Source organism: Hippoglossus hippoglossus, chromosome 12, assembly GCF_009819705.1.
Source record: "Hippoglossus hippoglossus isolate fHipHip1 chromosome 12, fHipHip1.pri, whole genome shotgun sequence".
NCBI classification, from domain to species: Eukaryota; Metazoa; Chordata; class Actinopteri; order Pleuronectiformes; family Pleuronectidae; genus Hippoglossus; species Hippoglossus hippoglossus.
The window spans coordinates 6,580,578-6,603,331 of NC_047162.1; the positions used below are offsets into that span (position 1 = coordinate 6,580,578).

General features: G+C 43.0%; 1 protein-coding gene across 1 annotated transcript in view; it reads left to right on the forward strand.

Moving 5' to 3' along the window:
- lamc3 (laminin, gamma 3) overlaps positions 1 to 22,754 on the forward strand; it is a 99,218-nt gene that overhangs the window by 66,865 nt on the left and 9,599 nt on the right. The window contains exons 12-21 of the mRNA XM_034602709.1: positions 784 to 1,011; positions 12,833 to 13,021; positions 13,299 to 13,544; positions 14,831 to 14,984; positions 15,075 to 15,217; positions 15,394 to 15,572; positions 18,370 to 18,550; positions 19,889 to 20,121; positions 21,690 to 21,766; positions 22,110 to 22,244. Coding sequence (XP_034458600.1) covers positions 784 to 1,011; positions 12,833 to 13,021; positions 13,299 to 13,544; positions 14,831 to 14,984; positions 15,075 to 15,217; positions 15,394 to 15,572; positions 18,370 to 18,550; positions 19,889 to 20,121; positions 21,690 to 21,766; positions 22,110 to 22,244 — 1,765 coding nt within the window. The remainder of the gene's footprint in view (positions 1 to 783; positions 1,012 to 12,832; positions 13,022 to 13,298; positions 13,545 to 14,830; positions 14,985 to 15,074; positions 15,218 to 15,393; positions 15,573 to 18,369; positions 18,551 to 19,888; positions 20,122 to 21,689; positions 21,767 to 22,109; positions 22,245 to 22,754) is intronic.

The following is a 22,754-nucleotide window of genomic DNA, read 5'->3' on the forward strand; positions in this document are numbered from 1 at the left end:
CGTCCATCTGTCCATCTGTCCATCTGTCCATCTGTCTATCTGTCCGTCTCCCGCATTCTCTGGGGCCAAATATAAATTTGTGTTCAGTGGCTGTGGTTTAGAGAGAATAGGGTGAAAGTGATTCGGTTCAGGATGTCCTGCCCCATCACTATTCATGAGAGGAGAGAGGGATCTTGAAAACCCCCGCAGGAGCTGCACGTCTGACATACCACCACCGAATCTCCTCTGTCTCCTTTTCTTCTCGCCTTGCTTGGCCGCAGCGATTTATTAATTTGCTATATCAAAGATTACCTGGTTGGCGTGCATGCGTGTGTGCCTGTGTGCGCACGTGCTTGTGGGTGTGGGGGTGCCTACATGTGCATGTGTGAGTGAGCATTAAGTGTGCCATTTACCTGCATGTGGGTGGATGAACCTATTATTGTGTGTTTTTGTGTGTGAGTGTGTGTGTCAGACTGCAAACTGTAAACATAGGCCAGAACCTGTAATGAGACAGGGAGGGAGGGACAGCACTGCAACAAATGCTAATAACCTACTGTTTAATGAGATACACACACACACACACACACACACACACACACACACACACACACACACACACACACACTTATATACATACCCCTCATTCCAGAGAAAAGGTGCCCAAACACTTCAACAAGTCTCTGAGGTGACAATTATCAGTTGACTACTGACTTCTTTAAGTGTCCAATTTATGACTAAGCACTCTCATCTCATCTTTTCCCTTTCTCCCTTCCTTTCTCCCTTCCTTTCTCCCTTCCTCTCCAGACACATCACAGCTTGCGGGTGTATCCCTGACCTCTGCTTTAATCTCCCCTGGTCCGGCCAGCCCTCCTGCTCCATGGGTGGAATCTTGCTCCTGCCCCCCAGGTTTCGCGGGGCAGTTTTGCGAGCGGTGCGCCCCGGGATTCACGTGGGAAGTCCCCGCAAGGGAGTCTTTCTCAACATGCGTGCCGTGCAGCTGCCACCAGCACGGCACCTGCCATCCGGAGACAGGTAATAAATTCAACATTTACAGTATATTTGGCTCTTATACACAACTGTGTTCAAATAGCAAATCTGGAAAATGTCAGCAGGCATGATGACTTTGGTGTCACTTCACTGACAAACACTCAGCAGTGTTTCTGTTTCAATGACTGCTGCTGAGGTAGAAAAGTCTGAAAAGGTGAAATAATAAATCAATTTAGTAGTCATGGGCATTGTTTCAAAGAGTGTGAAAGCAGCCGTATCATGTCTGCTCTGGCTTTATCGCTGAGTGTCGGCTGAAACTTGACACATAAGGGAAAGCTTTGTTTACATTTTACAATCAGGAATGATCTAATGTTGTGTTTGTGTTTCCCAGTTCCCATCTTGTAGCATTTAAGTCTCATTACAGCTGACACATCATTAGCAGAAAGATTTATCTTCCAACAACATGTATGTGGTGAGTCACCAGTGGTGACCAAACAAACACGGAAGTCTCATGTTCGACAAAGTCTGTTGCTCGAGGTGTTAAACCCCAAACTTTACGGATTTCATAACTATCACGTCATTATGTAACCAGTGCATTATGAGAGAAGGCTATTGAGGTGGCAATATGGGAAGTGTGGGGTCCAGCATTTTAAAGTTTGACCGATACTCGGACCTAAAAGTCAGGATTTGGCAGCCTCCGCTGTACCAACTCTGACCTTTCTTTTTGTAATCCATCTCTTGCATGTCACCAACCTCATGGAAGTATAACACTGAAGTGCTGCAGGAATCATTTAAGAATAAAAGTTAATCAGTTGCATCCCTTTATGACCCAAGTTGTTAAAGAAAAGAAATAGAAAAACATTGGGTGCAAAGAATATCCTGCACGTACGCTGTATATACCCCAATCAGACTTCTTTATATTGTAGTAATACAATGGTGAATGATTGTTTTTTTAAAAACTGTGTCCCATATCTTATTGGTTGATGCATTATTACACTTTATGATACCATGATTATACATTTTTAATTTTAATTTTAATAAGCTTTAGGTTGTGTCTATAGTCCTTTAAGATGCAGAGAGACTTCTCAAAAATGGCATTTTTGAACTGTGTATGACTTTAATGTCATCGTGGCTTCTTTTTAAAATATGACATCATATGATGTGGGATCATTTTCTGATCAATATAAGTTTCAGTTACTTTCTCTTGCTTTATTATTTGCAGAAAAATCTTGGAAAATGTGTTTTTCGGACCTTGACCTTTGACCGATCAGCTCTAAAACTGAATCATCTGGAGATTCGCTCACAAGATGTAATTCCAGCAAGTTTAATAAAAATCCATCCATGCGTACGTTGTTGAGTTGTTTTGTACATACACACACAGACACACACAGACAGGGGAGAAAAAAAATACCCCGCCTCCTGCTAAGCCGGCGCACAGGGAAAAAATCATAACTTCCCATTTTACACTAAATCCCCACATAACATACTGTAGCTCGAGTAACTTTAGAGAGGTTTTCACAAAGTGATTTAAAAGGCCCACCACTTCACAAGTCACTGCTCAATGTTGCTGCTCTCGGGACTGGATATGACAACATTCTCTTATTGGTAACAGAACAATTTGCAGTAGCAACAATGGTATTGTATGACATAAAAGCGATCCAAGTTGCTAGTTGGACAATAAAGCCATTCCTCTGAAGCATCCAGCCAGAGTAACATGAGATGAGGGATCATCAGAGGTTGTTGAGACAATATTTTCTGTCACTGCGCCTGTGAGAGAGCAGAGGGAACAGAAAAGAGATGCAGGCTGTTCGACTGAAGCATTTTTCTGTCTTTCCGGAACTGACATTCAGTCATCATCGCATCAAGGGGAACATAACTCAGTCATCCCTCTGGGGCACTGGCAAGCTATCACTCAAAATGAGAACTGGATGGCTGTACTAATACAGCAATACCCTCATCTCACACAGCTAATCTTTGTAATAACCGACGAACTAGAGGAGTGAATTTAATGCACCTGACATTTTTACGGGAGATAACAACGGCATCCTTTCAGGTTCATATCCTAAACGCAACGTCAAGTAAATGACAGAAGTAAAACAACAGCTGTTGGGTGTGTAAACAACCTGGATGCAGTTATTTATATATGTGTGTATCTGTTGGTGTGTACTAGATGCAGTCTCTCGGAGTTTTCCTCTTTTTTTTCTCCACACTATCTCACTCTCGCAGCTTTAAACAAGTCTCTCCATCTCACCAAGAGCAGACAACTATCCCCTCCAAGGTCTCACCCTCCGTCTTTTATCTTTCCTCAATCTCTCTCTTCCTCTCGATCTCCCTCTCCCACCCTCCAACTTAAAGTCTCAGAGATCTGACCTAGTTAGGAGACGCCTGAAGCTTTGGCTGTGTGTGTGTGTGTTATTTTTGTGACTATGTGTGTGTTTATATGACTGTGTGTGTGTGTGTGTGTGTGTGCGTGTGCGAGTGTGTGTGCGTCTGAGGTCCGGAAGCAAGTCTGGTATCACTGCCTGCCTGCCTCCCCCCTAATTAGACTTGTTAACCGCCTCTCGGCTAATGATGTCTAATTTGCTTGCAGATTTCCTGTGTCTCTTATGTCTCTTCTCAATCTGGTTGTCTCGCTCGCTCTCACACACACACAATTCTGTCAGACTCCTCTCGTCTCCCCAGACTCCCCAGTCAGCCTCTCTTCTCCTCACTTCTTCCTCAGCTATAGGATTTGCAACTGCTCCCTTCAGTCACCTTCATTTTAGTTTTCAGCGTCCTTGACTCCCTTCTGTGCCTACTCCTCTCAAGTTTACTCTTCTTTGGATTTTCCTCCTGAGTTTCGCAGGTGTCTTCTTAATACTCAACATCCTCACAGGTGGATCCATGCTGTTTTTCCCATGCAATGTTGGATTTTTTAATTGTTTTACTATAGAACAGGATTTAGTTGCTAACCTGAACTCGTGAGAGCAGATATGAGAGGAAAACCCTGGATAGAAAGGAAGATTGAAAGTGTCAGAAGGGGCTTCATAGTTCCCGGTTGATCTGAACAAACTGTGATTGCGTTCTGAGCTGTTGGAAGAAAAGCTGCAGTATTTATTAATGAGCCTGTTAAACACCAAAGTGGCTTTGGTTTGCACTGAGCAGGTTGAGCTCAGCGGCGTGCAGCATCTTGACAGAGTTCGCACCTGACACGTCTCCGTAAACGAAAGATTATTTCTCTGACGTGCTTTTCAGGATGTTTTAAAAAATATTTATAGCGCCACACAAATGATGAATGAGCGTGAAATATGGAACACGATGAGTCATGGATCAAGAATCCCTTGTGTGCTGCGTCCTTTGGCATGAGGCTCCTGGGTTGAATAGCATTAGCTGATGATCAGCAAACGGAAGCTAGTTAAAATTAGCCTTTCCTTTTGAAATGGATGATGGCATGTCATCTTCCGCAGGCCCGCTGGCTCCTCTTTAATAAAGAATGAAGCAAACAAGCTGGCCATAAATCTATAAGTTCAGGTCAAGGGGAGCTATCAAAGTAAGCCGACGAGAGACACCCTGTTCATCAGCTGTCACCGGGAGGGCGGACGAACCTGCTGTTTCTCCTATCAGAATCCTAATTGCTGTATAATTACCGAGCGACTTGCATCATCATGCAGGGTGTGCCCGCCGACAGAAACCGGGATGGAGTTTATTCGCTGGCTGCCGAGGGAAGCCGCAGCCAATGGTGCTTCATAATCATGATTTATTAACACTCCCTGAGTCGTGTCGGTTCTATTTGCTTGTAGAGCAACACAACAGATTGGAAATGTTAATATTTGTGGTGGAACGAGCGTGTCGCGACTTCTGCTGAGCGCCGGTGCTGCTGGGATGATGAAGTCAAACATATGTCCTTTAGATACTAAGCCATGTGTGTGTTGCACAGTTTTGGACATAACTTTTGTTTCAGTGTACCAGTGTAGTGCATATGCATCCATAAAGTGTGGACACTGTGTTAATTGCATACACACCAGCCATAAAATTGGGCACAGGCCATGATTTACAAGCTCCAGGGAGAGTGTTGAGGAAGAAGAGAGATGATTGTAATGTATAGATAAAATGGAGACACTCAATTTTCTCTGCAGGCCATGCTGTGGGGGAGGGATCATTAATCAGTGAAACAAATGAAACACATGATGCTCTCTCCTGGACATTAGGCGCTCGGGCGCTGTATTAGAGCTCCTCTGTTAGCCCATTCGCCTAATGGACCTGTGTTAGTCCTCCACACTCATATCCTCGGGGGAACAAGTCCAACTGGTGCATGCTTGCAAGTCCAAAATGAATTTACCGGGAAACTCCTCAAAGTCAAATCACACAAATCCTCAACCTGTGAAAATTCAATGTGAATACAGAGGGAAGCACGTTCTTAAGTCTGAGAAATTTACTCAAGTGTTGTTGAGGGGGCTGCACTTTTTAACAGACGCGTGCAGCACCTCTGTGCCCAATTACGGCCTCACAGAGCAGCTATAGCCTGGCTGTGGACTCTTTGTCTTCTTCAATCAGTCTATGTCTCCCAACTACAAGAAAGTGCAGGACTAAATTGCAGTAGTATCTTTACTGGAATAATATCTAAAACACCTTTTTTTAGTTTTTTTAACTCTGACTTTATTCTTGTAATATTTAAGCTTTAATGTCATAAAATCATAAAATCATTCTCAAATTGTCAAGTTTTCTTTTTCCTTTAATATGAGCCTAATACACAGATACAGCGCTTGTGTAGTTATTTCGATGGTTTTCTTTTCATATTGGCTATTTTTAGACACAAGAAACTTGTTCTTTTTAGCAGCACCAGCTTAGTTCTGCAAAATATTTTCTTTGCCTAAACTCACCGAGGGAAAAATCTGAAACCTCTTCAAATCAGCGATCTCATACTGTGTGCCTAGAAACCAAGGCAGGCAGGCAGAGTGTGCACATTGTCTATCTTTCTGTTTATTTTTGTGTAGAAACGAATATGCTGGTTGTGAGCAGATAAGTAAAGCGTACTGAATAGGATCAGCAGAAGAAATTACATGGTAAGATTCATTCAAGCTGACTACATCCATCTTTTTTTTTTTTGCTCCTTCTCACTTCCTTTTCCCCCCGCTGTCGCTGCTCGTATCCCATCAGGCTGATACAGGCCAGGCATCTCGGGGCTTAGCCCGCAACAAACACAACCCACCAGAGAGATTAGCGGGTTGAATAAGCCAGCGCAGGGGCCAGCTTCACTCCGCATCAGTTTGTCTGCCTCAACTTTCTCCCATAGATTTTTGTAACTAATGACCTCTGAGGGCTGAAGATGGCATTTAAGCAGGCATGTGGGAAATACACGCCCTGGCTTCCTCTCTCTCTCATTGTAAAGCGGCCCTTTGTTGGTAAACACTGACTCACAGTATCCTCCGTTTTACCCATGCATTCTAATGAGTATTGTAATGAGCAGCATGTTTGGTCATTTCTTTATCCGCACCCTAAGTGATACAATGAGACAGGTATTCTGGGTGATGGCCTTTATTAGGCTGACTTCAATGCATTTCGCTGCAGGAGCCCCTGGTGGTCCGTTCCCCTCCGCAGACAGAGACCACGTAAGCCTCCATTTCTCATCCTCTTCCACCAGACTGCAGTGGGCGTGACATTTAGCTATACACAACCACTGTGCATTATTCAAGAAATTTGGCCCCACACAAATGTCAAAGCCAGAAACAAGCATATGCTGTTATGAAACAGAACAAGGGACACAAAGTCCTTATTTTTGTATTTGTAGAGCGGATGCACATGCGGCATCCAGGTACTTGTGGTCAGCAGAATATAGCTGACTAAAGATGAACTTCTTCATAACCACATGATATGGGCTGAAAACATGTGGTTTCATTCAAAATCAATCATACAAACCTCATAAATCTACACAAAAGGATTTTGAGAAGGAGATATGATGAAAAAATATGATTTGGTTCAATCACTTTTAGCCCAACTGATGTTTCTCTTTTATAATGTCATTGATAAGCTGAAAGGAAATTAATCAAATGATTCCCTATGTTTGGTTCAATATAAAACAAAAGCTGCACTGTAGCCTTTGATTGTTTTTCTTTTGAAATCAAAAAACATTTAATTATTGTTTTGTGCCAAATTAGCATTGTATTGTGTTTGTAAATGATATTGTGGTGTTGTCTTCTACTGTTGAAGACAATGGCGAAAGCCACTGAGACAGAGACTAAAAGAAGAGGCTAATTTAGATTTATTTTCTTTTTGTCCTTTGACCTAGTTGCTAACATTAGCATGCTTACGTGCTCGCAGGAATGCTGATGTTTAATGTTAACATGCAGGTGTAGCGATAACAATGCACCAATTGTATGAAGTTCATCCTCTGGAGAAAATGAAGGTTTCTACCATGTTTCATTGCAACACAAGCATTTCACTCAAAACACACGTAAACCTCATAGTGAAAAGTCTCCCCCTATAGTTGCTAAATGAACTGAATAAAGGTAAGTTTATCATCTTTGCATGTTGGCATCTTAATTCACGCACAAAGTACAAAGTAGCAAGTTCATCCATAGAGGAACTGAAATGTCTATACCATATTTTATGGCAACAAATACAATAGTTATCAAAATATTTAACTCCAAAACACAAATGTAATCCTCGTGGTGGCACTAAAGGAAAGTGCGGGGTATCACCAAAATCACTAGGGAACATCATCTGGGAACCATGCATGACTACAAACTTTTGTGGTTATTCATGAGACAACTGACATATTTTAACTGCTTTTTGTAGTAGATAAAAAAGTCAGGTTATCAAAAAATTCATATAGGACATCTTCAGGCCACCATGAATCCAACATGGCTGACTGATAATGCAAGCAGAAAGTCACAAGTGCAATCAAAAGTTGTGAGGGAAAGTCTCACCCTAGTTGTTAAATGAAATGAATAAAGCTATATTATTATTCAAACACAATTAATCTATGGTAATTATCTGCTTCCATGAGTTCCATGAATGCATTGACATGTGTGTACAGTACACGGGAAAAGGTTTGCATGGCTCCTCTATAGGTGACCCAGAACTTTGGCGAGTCAACATGAGCTACAGCCACTGTTGTTCGTGTTCCCCGTCCCCGACACCCGAGGGCCTTGGCCATAACAATTTGGCTGACAGCCTCTGTACACAAAACAGGAATTGATGCATTTATTTTCCACAGTCGCAGTGTGACAAAACATATTTCCCCAGTCATCCGTATTGTGCACATTATGCACGGGGGTGGACAGAATATACGGCCCCTCCTCGTTTCCTTCGACATATCCTCCCTCTCTCCTCTGCAGCAGTCCACTCGTTCAGACCCCACTGACAAGCCACATCTGCAGCTGCCGGCACTGGCAGCATATCTGTGTTGAATTAGAGAGTAACATCACCCTCAAACAGTCCTGCAGCAGATTTTCTACCCTGGAGGCTTTAGAGCGGCAGACAAAAAGTTTCTCTCTCTTTCCGTCTTGCTTCCTTCTCCCCTTCATTAGAACAGGGTGTTCACATGCATTAGTAAATAGATTCCCTCGGCCCCGGAGCTTTTTAATGTTCCAGTGGGCTAAGGAGACTAGCCTCTTGGAAAAAATATGGAGGTCTTGAAAAGCTCCTGTTTTTGACATCCTTGTTGTGATTTTGCTTACATAACCCAAATTCCGGGCTCAGTCTTGAATTATTATTATTTATTTATTTTCGAAAATCACTTCATGGCCATTTGTGCTGCGGAGCAAAGCAAAACATCGTCGGAGCAGTCACAGAAATGAGCGGTCACGTGTTGCTTTGAACTCGTGTGACTTTGTTTTCCTTGGGTATCTGGGCTTTACACGCACATCAGAGACCTCACATGTTGCCCCTCTCCTTCACAGAGACCTCCCAAGATGGTGCAGAATGACGCGCGGGTGATCTTAAGCAACTCACCTCGGTTAGAAAATAAATCTGGAGAGCTTGAGAGCGAGACCAGAAGATGGTGCGCTCTGATCCTCTCCGATACAAAAACATACTCATTTAAAATCCATTTCTCCTTTTTCTTTCTATCCCCATCTTGTGATAAGGCTATTACAGGCTTCTGCAAACAAAAGATAACCACTATCTTTGGAGGAGGTACTCAACGCGCTTGTTTGAGAGGAACACCGAATGATGGAGTACAATTACCCCCAAATAAAGAAGAAATGTGGAAAAAGAGTGGAATGCAAAAACCACCAGTCTTTTATTCAATCTGCAGTGCCTGTCCGCGCCTCTGAGGCTTTCATGGAGTGATGTATGCAATGTATTCACAGCCTCCACAAGTGGCTACCTTAATGCAGTGCATTAGTCCTGAACATGTGTGTATTGTGGAGAGCAATGAGGGGCCACAGAGGAGGACTGAAAACAAGATAACAAAATGTAAAAAACTCAGACGCTTATTTCCTATTCAGGAATATTGCTTTGCCGTCACAGAGCGCACACGCAGGGTTGAGGCTGAGAGCAGCGAGCTGAAGTGCCGAGCTCTGAAGGAGCAGGGAGTACAAGAGAGCGAGAGCAGAACAGTGGGATTGTGCGGATTTGTCAGAGAATTCAAAGCGTGCAGCGCCGCGGGGGAGTTTCACAGAAATCCCAGTTCATTAAATCTGAATGAACGGTCATTGATTCATTGATAAAAAATTATTCCACGCGGATGTTATGTAGTATAATGTGAGAATTAGCATGACAATGAGGAATACCGCCGATCCCGCCCTCGCCCAACAGTTTGTGGTGCGTGCCGTTAGCTTTTCCGAGGAGCCGGCGGAATGATAATAGTGTCAAGGAGGCCCTCGGTGGCTCCGCTGCCTCATATCATGCTCAGTCATCTTCACACCCAGTAAAGTCAGCACATTTCTGCTGCCATTAAATTTACTATGGCTCATTGGGGATTGACACTCCACACCATCAGTGTCATTGTAATGCCTTGTGAAATTCAAGTAAGATTCACTTCTTTATGCTCGGAACAATAATTATTACTAGATATTGATACTCTCCTTTATAGACTTGCTTTACATGCTTGGAAGTAATGTATTATTCACCTCACCTCAACTGAAGGACTACTGATTTTCACCCAGACGTCTATACTTCATCAGGCAATAGGATAATTGTTCCCCTAATGGCCATGTGATCAATTGATCGTTGCCGCTGTTATTCTATCTCGTACACTAGACTCACAGGTCAGAAGTTAACAGGGCTTTTGTGAGCGATGGGAAACTTTGGTTTGGAGTGACCCCCCCCCCATAACGACAGGCGAGAATTTCTTTACTCTAATATTCAGCGGTGTGGGCTGATTTTAAAATGCAGCGAAGAGCTTCTCTATGAATAACACCGTAGGCTATTAGGGAGTGTTGGGAAGTTTTAATGAGAAGTCAAAAGAAAAAAATTGCATGCCTGCGATTAATTGCATTGAGATCTTATTGGTGTGCTCTAGAAAATCGGCGCAATTATTGTTGTCAACACACGCTGGGGTCATTTGAGAAACTTGAGAAATTTTAGAAATGTTTCAAATTGGTGTAGGCTCTCTGACGTCCAGACGCTCGGTGAATACTGAAAGCAAAAAAAGAAAATCATGCAGTGCAGCAGGAATACTAAATATCTCCTTGCAGTTACACTCTGCAGCACCAATTGTTTTGTTGCAGATTAAAGTGGTGATTAAACTGTGATGAATATCTGCTCATTGTGATCTTATGATGGATTTAACTTTGTAGGAGTCAGAGCAACTGCTTTCGTCTTTGCGGTTTTCCAAGAATGTTAACGCTTATTACTTTGTGATGCTCTGTAAACTTTAGTCCTTCAGTCATAAGATTAAAATGCCACATTACATCATGTCAGTTTTTCACTCTTGCATCAACAACCAGTGAAATGAAAGTTTTGAGGGTCTATATGGCTCCAATTATCTCTGATCGTGACGTCGGAGCCAAAGCAGGTCACTGAACTGCAGCAGGAGACGGGGTTGTTTTACTCCAGATAAGTTTGAGCTATTTTACAGTCATGCTACCACTTCACTGCTGTGGGTATTTTCTCTGATTATCATGTTCTATCAGTCAGCACTGCCTGTAGCTTACTGGATTTGAAATATGGCATACTGAGGACTGAAAATCTGCTCAATAAACTGAGCTGAATTCATTGGAGATTTGGTGTGTGTGTGTGTGTGTACGTGCGCTGTGTATCAACACATGTTGGACACGAACAAATCCTTAAAAGATTGAAAATCAAGTTTTTAACCTTGTTAACTTGCCCACATGGTGTTTTTTTTATCTCATATTATGAGCAAAACTAGAATGGATCTCAGTAAAGCTCATACTGTCCCCAACAGTCCCCTTATGAAACCACCTTTAAAATCAATAGATCCAGACTTTTTATTTGGATCTGCACCAAATTGTCCGCTCATAAACATCAGTCCCCTTAAAATGTCTGAGAAATTTCTGAAATGAAAAAGTTTTAAACATCTTGCAATGTTAAAGAAAGTGAAAAGAAATCCTCGATCTCCAGAAATGCACCAAAAATTGTATAGGTCCCTCTTTGGGTCTCGCCCCACCACTTCACAAAATAGTATTTTTTACTTAATCATATTAATTTACAAACAAAGGTAGATGAAAACGTAACATTTCATTTCACCATAGCATACCTCTTATAGCCCTCGATTTGCCTTGGCACTACGAGGGGTATCAGCCAGGTGGGATAGTAGCATGCTAAGCCTTTTAGCTTTAGCTTAAGGAATTGGTGGCAATCAGGGCCAAGGTTAATCTCCCATTAGAAACACAATATTAAGTCAATCAAGAAGGAGCAAGGAGTACAGGACGGATTGCCACGAAACCACAAAAGGATCAGAATGGAGCTGGATCTTCTTTAACATTGCATATTTTGATATTTTGGTTTATTTCTCAGTGAATAATTCTTGGATCTTGGTGGAAAAAAAGGGCCGTGATATCTATGAGTTTGTGCAATTTGTTGCAACTTGATAGAATTTGAGGGGACTGCTGGGCCCTGCTGGAGGTATGTGCTCTTCTGAGTGACATTCTGTTTAGCTGTATTGAAAATGTTGTCGAGCCAAAGACTCATGTTAGATAATACTTTTCTAACATTGCAGAGATATAATACATTCTGATACATTGATTTGAAGGCGACCCCTCACCAATCCTTATCTTTTGGAGTCTGTTTTCAGTATGAACATGTATGTTTGAATTTCTCCTACCTTACTGTTTGGAGTGTTCACGAGCTATCAAAGCATAACACAGCCAGAGGTTTGTGTGCGATGAACCGACTCGGCGCTGCAGGCGAGCAGTTGAGGGGTGGGAGGAGATTGGCAGGGCTAATAAATAAAAACTCATAAATATGTAATGTTGCAGAACAGAGAGTTTTTAGTTGTTTAATCAATGCCAAGAGAAGAACTTTAAAGTCGCTCAAAAAAACCCCGGCTTGTTTTTCTTAGGCATTGGAAACAACAGTTCCTTTTTAGGACATCATAGAATTGGTAATCTCTCCTGCTTGGTGGGGGAATTGCTTTACTTCTTGAAGGTCTTTCGGACTGCAGTTGGCTCTTATATTTCCCAAAGCAATTATAGCCAGGATGAATTTAGTTGTCTTCTGCTCTCAATGGTGGGTTTGTGGGGAATGTTTTCATACCGGGTTGGGCTGTGGAGGGGAGGATTTGTTGTCGAGGAGTTGCAGTTATTGGTCAGAGACACAGCACACTCTGCTGGAGACCAGGGAAACGCCACCCACTGCAGTGTGTGTGTCAGAGAGACAATGAAGTACAGTGTGTGAACAGGTGTGTGTATGTGTGTGTGTGTGTGTGTGTGTGTGTTAATAGTGGGAGCAGGTCGTTGTTACACTCCTCTCTCTGTTTCAGGTGTGTGCGATTGCTCAGACTTCACCACCGGGACGGCCTGTGAACGCTGCCTGGACGGTTACTATGGTAACGCTTTGATTGGCACGCCTGGTGATTGTCAGCCTTGTCCTTGCCCGGACCGTACCAGCTGTGCCCAAATTGCGGAGACGGGACAGGTGGTCTGTACCAACTGTCCACCCGGACAGACAGGTGAGATGAGACGGCCGATGGTGTCAAATCAAACTCACGTGTAAATAATGAGCTTGGTTTCGAGAACAAATTGATATGAGCATTTCCACATGAGATCTTGATGCTGAAAAGTCTTCTGCTTCAAAGCAGCTCAATCGCAGGGACAGTCGTGTCAGGGTGCCACCGGAGATTCAGGCACACAGACTCTTGCTGTGACATGAGACTGACCTCCAGCAGCGCTCCGGCTCAGTCATCCATCTAATTCCTGCCCATCTCTTTCACCTTTCCCCTTGTGTAGGAATGCGCTGTCAGATGTGTGAAGACGGTTACTATGGCGATCCGCTGGGACAATCTGGGGCAGTTCGGCCATGTGTGAGATGCGACTGCAACGGCAACGCAGACTTCAACGCAGTGGGAATATGTGACCGTGTCACCGGGAGATGTCTGAAATGCCTGGGACACACAGAGGGCGAGCACTGCCAACTCTGCCAGCGGGGTTTCTACGGCGATGCCCTGAGCCAGGCAGCTGGTCAGAAGTGCAATGGTGAGTACCTGAGGAGGATCAGGGGTCAGATTGTTTAATATAATGTTTATAGTTTATTGTCAGAAATGTCGAGAGAAGACGATTTTATTTCTGTAAAACAATGTTTAAGTCTGCCTCCACTTGAAAAATGTATTTTGTTTTTCTGTTACCTGAATGCTAATCACCTGAAGAGTGAAAACTTTTTCCTCTGTGCTGAAGATGTGTGCATATGAGCTTGGTTTTGTAACTAGTTTTGTAGCTAATTCGGTTACAGTATTAAACTTGAAGTATAATGTCTGAACTCGAAGAGCACAGACACTGAGAATTGACTTTTAAGCGAAGTAGGAGACATTTTGTGTCCAGTAGTTTAACTTAAAAATGTAATTTCCATAGATTCTGGATTTTACAATTGGCGAGGAAAAGCATTTTTGTACTAGAAAATGCATTTTACTGTTGGAAATGCAGCGTGAATGCTGAGTTGATTGATGTCAGAGGAGTTGTTGGTAATCAAAAGTGGCTGGAGAAGAAAAATAATAATAAAGAAGAGGAAAACGATTATATATTATAAACAAGAACATGAAAAGTATTATTTTTTTCTATTCATTAATACGTGTATATAAAGGGGATCTTTAAGAAGTCTTGAATGCTCACTCAACGTGATGACAAGCCACCAGGAATCCTGTTAGAGCTCAGATTGCTCTGAACAGGTGAAGTCAAGTAATGGTCTGAAGAATATCCAGAACAACTTCCACTGAGGGCCTACATGGCCTCGGGTTTTAGCTTTTAAAGAGACGTAGAGTGCGGTTCATTGAAATGGACTTGACTAATCAATTGAGGAGTTCAGATTCAACAGGTGTTGCAGTCTTGAGTCATGAAAGGTTAAAGCTGAAAACGGGGCGGGCAAATGGCTGCGAGTCTAAAAGATACCGACAACGAAAGAAAAGGAAGATGTTGAAGTCATTGAGTCGGGAGATTTTTTTTAAATGAGTAAAAACTCAAATTATGTTACAAAAGGCAGACAGAACCAAAGAGTAATAGCAATTATGTGTTCAATCTTCTCATTATAATAATAATTAAGTTATGCCTGTACCAGTAACTGTTGAATACAGAATAATCTCAGGGAGGGATCAACAAGTCTATTCGGTACTGTCCTTCTTTTTCCTCCCATTTGGCCTCAAGCACTATGGAATCAAATCAATAAAAATCCTCAGGGCGACAAGTTGATTCATGGGTAAAATTTAAGATGAATAATTGAATATACTGTATGTGTGTTTTCATTTTCAAATCACTACATTTGTTTGCTCTAGCCTGCAGCTGCAACCCTGCTGGAACCTCAGGGCATGTAGATGAGTGCCACCCTCAGACAGGAGGTTGCCCGTGCCTCGCTCACGTGACCGGTCGGGATTGCAGTTATTGTGAAGTTGGCTTCTTCCATCTCCAAGCCGGTGTAGGATGTGAAAGGTGAAAACATTCATGGTGCATTATATGAAAATATATAACTCAAAAACAAAATCTGTCACTAAAAAAACAATTTTCTTGCCACTCCCTAAGGTGCAAGTGTAATCCAATTGGCTCGTCGTCCGTCGCGTGTCATCCAATCACAGGGCAGTGTATGTGTCGCACAGGAGTGGAGGGGAGATTGTGCGATTTTTGCCGCGTGGGCTTCTTTGGCTTCTCGTCTCAAGGTTGCAGAGGTACAGGACTTAACTCGAGGCACCACAACTGCACTTTGTACCATCCTCTGATCCTCTTAATACAGATCACACATGGAGGCAGTTTTAACTCTTTAAATGTGTATCTCTGCTCCCCCGCTGCTCCCCCATCTCCTTGTGGTCCCATCCTGCCTTCCTGTCCTTTGTCCTCCCCCCAGCCTGTAACTGTGACCCTATGGGCTCCATCTCCATGCAGTGTCACGGGAACGGCACCTGCCACTGTCGCCAGGGCTTTGTGGGTTACAAATGTGACCAATGTGAGTTGAACTATTTCCACAACCGAGCCACGCACCAGTGTGAGGAGTGCCCAGTTTGCTATGGCCTCGTCAAGAAACAGGTGAGTTCATAGGTGCTTGTGAATATTTTTGGATGCATATTTGTTTGAGGGCCATTACTCAGGGATCAGGAATTTTAAAATACCACTGATAGTAATCGGAAACCTACAGAAACAATATGTGAATGCAACCTTAACATATTATCACCTTTAAAGATAATATAGCAAACTTTTAAAGGAAAATATTGCCCTCCAGCAGATAAAGTTACTTTAGATATGTTATTAATTACACATTACATAGTTATTACATATTAGTAGTTAATAATAAATTACTCAACTTAATTCTTAAACAGCAAATTAGCTTTTTAGCCAATTATTTGCATGGCTCATCTTCACTTTGCTGAAGGTCTTTAAACCAGTGGTTCTTAAAGTGGGGTCTGGGGACCCCTAAGGGTCCTTGAGGGTTCCAGGGGGTCTCTGACGGTTAAGGGGTCCCTGAAGCGCGAAAGAAAACCATGTTTAAGTCATGAAGTCACGTTTAATCACGCGAGTGTTCCACACTCCAGTTCAGAAGGTGTAATGTACCTAAAAGCCGTTTGCCAACCTCCATAAAAAGAACTGAAGAAGAAGAAGAAGAAGACATTTCTGTGAGATTTCAAGTTTGTCATTATGTCTGTGGTCTCCCACGTTTTTAAAATCGGTCAAGAGTTGAAAATCCTCTTGGGTGTAAGCAGCCATAAATCTCACTCGCCTTTTAGCTCTGTATTTGATCTCCACCAACTCATGTGGGAAACGATTGTCTATATAGTCACAAATTGTGGCTTTCTCACACACAGGCTTTCTGTGTTGTTTTTTTTTGTGTTTTTTCTCTGGCCAGAAACACAGCTATTAGAGCACAGAGTGTAACAAAACCTTTATGTTGCTGGCAGGAAAACTACAAAAGTGAAAGAAAAATAAATGCTCTGTAGAGCTACCTCACACTGTAAGTGGTCATGTTAATATAACACAACACTGATCAAATAAAAGTGTTGACTGTAGCCACTGTCTACCTACTACTGAACGGTATCAAGTATATAAATGCATCACATTTTGAGCTTATTATATATTTTAGGGTCTCGGCGGAAAATTGTTCCCATCTTTATTTTTATAGAATTCCAAAATACTGAAAAATGCCTACTACTTTATTTGATGTGTCAAACAAGTACTTTTCCTTGATATTTGACTTTCAATTAACAAAAATGTTGATTAATTTCCTGTAGATCATTAAATCTAGATCATCTTACTTGATGTAAAGCCATATGAAAACACAGCTGTCACATAAAATCTGGGCAAAGTGTCATCATAGCCTCTGAAATGAAGTGGGGAAAATAAGTGTAATTTTAAATAATACATGAGTAAATGGGCTAATGCCTCTGCTTTGAATCTCTATCTTCTTCATCTTTCCTTGTGTTTATTCAGGTCTATTCATGTGCATTTGCTGCACTTATAGTTGCACATCTTCATATCAATGGTTTGCAAACCTGTATCAAGTATAGACTGTGTCTCGGTTCTCTCTATGATGAGGTGCAATGCGCTCTTGAAATAGTACATTCCCTCAGCACATCCGGCCTTTGTAGACCCTCGCAGCAGCCATATGGCTCTTTTGTATTTGTAGATTGCGAAGTAAACAGTGGATGTGCAGTGAAACAGAAAGAGACATTTGCCCTAATGATCTCCTGTGCAGCGTCTTTCTGTCCCTTTATGTTTGCTGGAACCCACGTCCCTTTGCTAAGGTGCTGCTCTCCTGGATGTGCCCTATGAGGCCATTCCAATACCACCAGCACGTCCTGTCTTCCCTCTGTACATATTCTTGTTCGAGGTAAAGTGGCCGTGTGTTCTCTCTGGACAAGCTTGTACCTGTGTGAATGCATGCTGTGATTTCCACAGTGTTAGCAATTCAGTGAACATCCCGAGCCTTGTCTGCTCCGAACACCTGCAATTACTCTCTCTGTCCTCGGTCTCCCCCCAGCTCTCCCTCGCTGCCTCTCCCACTCTCTATCTTTCCGCTCACATTTTCCTCTGGCTTACGCACAGGGAGGGGAAAGAAAAAGACTAACAAGCACAAAAAGAACAAGGTTGGAAGCGACAAGAGATGTGAGATCGATGATCAAGAAAGAGATTAAAAAAAAAACTGGAGAGAAAATAATGAAACGGATACCACACTTGTTCAAAGGCAAAAATAAATCACTGCAGGGATGGATGTGATTTGTTATAAACCATATGCTGTACCTGGTGTTGGATTGACTGGATTTAAAGATGTGAGCTCATTAACACCTTGATGCTTAGATCACTTAGCATCCTCTTGCGCGACATGCGGGACTTGAAGAAAGATTCATGTTCACAGCCACATTGACAGACTCTTTTTGTACGTCTGGACCATTTGAGTGCCCGGGTCAAGATATTGGTGCCAATCCCAGCACCTCCGTTCCATTTCGAGACCTGCACTTCCATTCTCACAGAAGTCTAATCTAGTTATCTCCTCAAATGCCTTCCTCGGGCCGCGTGCTATGCAGGGAACAGTGTGAGTGGATGCGGGTATGAAAACCGTATTCTATCCTTATCCCGTTGTTGATATTCATTTATTCATTGCTTTTGTTGAAATACTACATTTTGATGTTATGGTGTAGCAAGAATCAGAGTCCTATCTCAATCCCTGTGTCTGAATAAATAAATACAGATCGGGATGGATAGATATTTTTCTGTGGTATTTGTTGTAGCAGCCCCCGTGTGTGGGGTTGGGGCTGATTTTTCTTTTCTTTCTGTTTCACAAAATGTGTGTTCTCATTGACACCGTCAGTGATAAATCTCGGTGCTATTACAGGCAGAAAAGCTGAAGAGTCGCCTGCAGGATTTGGAGAAGCTCCTGGCTCACTTTGATTGCCGAGGTAGATTTGGGAAGCAGCACCACCTGCTGAAGTATCACCTAGCCCGGCTTTCTGAGCATGAGCACCAGCGGGAGGACTCTCTGCCCAACGCTCTGGAGGATTTCCTGGCATTTCAAGGTAACAGCAGCCACGAGCCAAGATAATTCCGCTCGCCCTGTCACTCCTTTTAATGTTTCCTATATGGTCATGACATCTGAAGAGATGCTGTTGCATTGTGAAACATGAAGCTCTCTCTCTCTCTCTCTCTCTCTCTGTCTCTCTCTCGCTCTCGCTCTCGCTCTAATGTGCCATTGTAACTATTGTGTCTCATTTTGGCTGCGAGATGATAACATGCCATATCAGTACATACAAGACCAGCAAGCATGGCTCAGAAAAATGACATGAAACCGCCCCCGGCGTTCTGCAAATGGGCTGCTGCTCTGTCCGTGTCTCCTCAGTGTGACGCCGTTACAGATACACCACAACAAAGCAATTAAATCAGGAGGCAGGCAACAATGCAAACCTCTCCCAATTACTTTAACACAATGCTGATATATCGTCATTATCTTTGGCGGGGAAGGGGCTTACAGGCTCAGCTGCACAGGCCAAATGGAGACAAATCATAACAATATAGAACAAGGCGCCATGTGACCAACTTAATCCCTATTTATATGACAGGCAGCACATCTCTAATCTCTGGTTTATTATGATTACAGTTGCAATCACAGTAACCTTTTCCCTGAGAATACCCCTCCCACATACTTATACACACACACACATGCACACACATACACAGTTACCAGCCGGGCTTCTTCTGGCCCTGGGTGGCCCACTAATGTTTTAATGAGTATGTGGGAGCGACAGGCTCACACTGTGGACACACTCACAGCCGCACGCATTTATCTCTCGCTCTTTAAAAGGAGTGCAGTGCCTGTTTTAAACCTGCCTGTCTAGAAGTGACCTGCAGTAATTGTTTATTCAAACTGTATCAATACTTGTGATGTAGTGTGTGTCCAAATCGCACTAAATTCAACACTGCACCTCGTTTAACAACAGACGTGCCAAATGTGAAGCTGAAACGATGACCAGTTCTCAAGATGCGCAGTCCACACACAGACAGACAGATATTCCTGGAATGATTAGATCAATACAAAGTCAGAGAGAAGCAACAAGCATCCACACATGTACTTATTGTCCTCAGCTCTAAATTGACAATGTGGCTAGTTAGAAACAGCTCAGAATACAAAGTGAGACTGTGACAAATCGTCAACATCTGGACAGAATTTCATTATGGTTTGGATTTTTTTTTTTTTACGTCCGCAGACAGAGAGATATGGACAAGAGTCTGATTTCATACATCAGCTCAGAGAATACAGTTTACCAGCTACAAAGAGATGGAGGGAGAATATTCTTGGTGAAATAATGTGCCAAGGTCTGAATATGGTTTTATTTGCTTTGTGCTCTTTGTTCTCGCAGAAGCTCGGGAGGCCTTCGTAAAGCAATTTTCCTCGCTGGAAGGTTCTACGGGCACACTCTTAGCCCAGCTGCATGGCATTACAACCACTTTGAACTGCAGCATCAGCATGACAGAGGAAGCGGGGAAGGATGAAGGGAGCAGCGCTGTGTGTCAGACCTTCACAGACACTGTGCTCATGATCAGAATATCTCAGAAACAGCTAAAGCAGGCAATAGTGGACCTGGACAGCATGGTAGGCGAATCAAACACACCTCATCCTCAGCCTTGTGTTCATTGTGCACATAGGTAGCAGGTATTCTGGGTAATATCACAGAATGCTCAAGGGCGGCTATGATGTAATTGTTCCCCTGTTCTAAAAGCATGCCGTTATTGTATGTAACGTGATTGATTTCTTGTCTGTATTATGAGAAGCTGCGGTTTACTACCCATGGTGAAACTCCTTCGTATGGATCCATAAAGATCCCCCAAAGCAACACAATATTTCCTCCCTCGCACCACCTCCCTCCCTCCCTCCCTCCCTCCCTCCTCGTGAGTGGCAAACTCAAACCGATGCGTTTGACGGACGCTAAAATTAACAACTTGTTCTTCACCCACCGTGAGGCTTTTCACTGTCTCTCCTCGACGCTCGCAGGAATCTATTATGGTTACCGCTGCCGTGTTATTTAGCATTGGGGAGATGAGAGGACTTGTTCTGCCAGTATATACGATGGCTCTCTTTTTCTGATTGCGTGTGTGTGTGTGTGTGTGCAGGAATACCTCTGTAGCCCTTATCACTTGGTTAAGCCTGAAGCAGCTGCAATTTAATTCCATATTATTTAGCAGGGGGAAAAATGCCACTGTGTCAATTGTTGATTTAGTTTTCCCATTTTTATTTGCATTTTCTCAAATTAAATGTCACTCGGGGGAGGATTCTGCATTCGACTGTGCACACATTACATTTATCAGGACTAAAACTTCAGGGGATTTATTTTGCGGGAGGGTTTTTCCCCATATACCCCTCCTTTGAACCGTCCTGATTACATATATTTAAGTGGAGAGGCTCATTGTTTGTGGAGAGGTTTATTGTTTGTTAGCAAACCTCCACACTGACAGTCTGAGGCAGACACCACGACTGCTTCTCTGGACTGCCCCCAGATTCTTCTAACAGCTTTCACATGGATGCAAAATTCTACAACAGTGTATTGGGGCCAGTTAGATGGAGAAGAAATTGAAGAAACTTGTAAATTTACAAGGATAAAGTCATCATTTTAAGCTACGTGTCATTTTAGAAGGGGAATATATAATCAGAAGATCAGCCTGTCGCCTGCGTTAAAATGAGGAATGTGAAGCATTTAGTTACTTACAAATAGCAAAATACTGTATAATATCTTTTATCTGTAAATATCTTTTGGGTCTTCAGCACAACATTATCCAAAAAGAAAAAGAAACAACCACAGGCTTGGAGGAAAGGAAATAAATAGGAGGAAATGTGTTGTTAAGTGCTCGACAGTGAGATAATCGTTGGTTACATCTGGGTGATATTCAAAGGAGTTTCATAGTTTCTCAAGAAACAATGAGATTGGTTCCAGATTTTGGATTCAGAAGGAGTGGAATGTTGGCAAGAACCCGTTCTCCTTAGTTCCTTCACATTCCGATAATATATACATTTTTTATACCTTCTTTTGATAACTGATAGTTAACATGATTGAATTAAACATGTCAGAACAGTTTGACGTCTCTTCAAGGCCAGATCTTTGTTTGTTTCTTCATTCCTGAGACCTACTCACGATGTCGCCCTCTCCGTCTCTGTCTTTCTCACAGATCATTCCTTTTGACTTTGCGTCAGGACCTAACAAATGGAACATAATGGTCAATGACTCACAGGTCCTAATGAAAAGGTGAGTTCCGAGAATGGACTTTCAGTGGCCGATTATCAGCAGAGACCACTGGAGCAATCTGTGGAACTTTGTCTCTCCTGGCTTCTCTCCGTCCTTTAGCCTGTCACTTACATTGTGGTTAGGCCACTGTGAATCGATGCCCTCAGCTGCTCAGAGTATGCGGGGCTATTATGTGGTAGTTACAGAAATCTGAACTGTAGAGCCAGCGATGGGAAGTCATTGATGCCGAAATCCATTTCATCTCTCCTAAGGCAGTTGGAATGGTCTGTTATTTCTACGCTCCTCTCACCCCCCCCCCCCCCCTCTTTTCTTTTTGTCCTCCTCTTTTTCCCGTACCGTGAAGACACAAAGAAACAGCTGACCACATCGAGGCCGTTGCCCGCAGGGCCGTAGGAGCCTCACAGCAAACCCTCGCCTTCCTGATGGATCTACTGCAGGACAACTCCACCGAGGAGTACATCAGGAACCTAACAGAGCGGTGAGCACAACACAGCCAACCCAAACACACGCCCACGCGACAAACACAAGCAGAAAGAATGTCTCCTGTTCTCATAAAGCATCCCTCGTTGAGAAATCCCAACAAGTCGCATGACTCCCCGGATTATTGTGCTTTTTGCGGCATATTTCAAACAAAGTGCACCTATCCCTGTATTACAGCTCAAGGTCTCCTCAGCAGCCTTTTTAAAGCGGAGTTTAGGAGTAAGACATTTAGCCACAGGGGGACGGCTCCTCTCCACTGTAAGCCTATTGCTTTCTTGGATTTGCCGCGCGCTCGCTGCATCTCCTAGCGTGTGATTGCTCTGAGGATTATCCTGAATGCTAGACAGAATGATGCAAAAAGCCCTCCGGTGGCCATGATGAGAGCAAGAGGCGAGGAACTCAAAATTGATTACCCACTTCTAACAGTCGTCAGCCGGGGCGCGGTACAGTTCTGTTAATCTCCGGAGCACTGCTGTACGACGGCGCACGCATGTGTTTGTGTCACTTT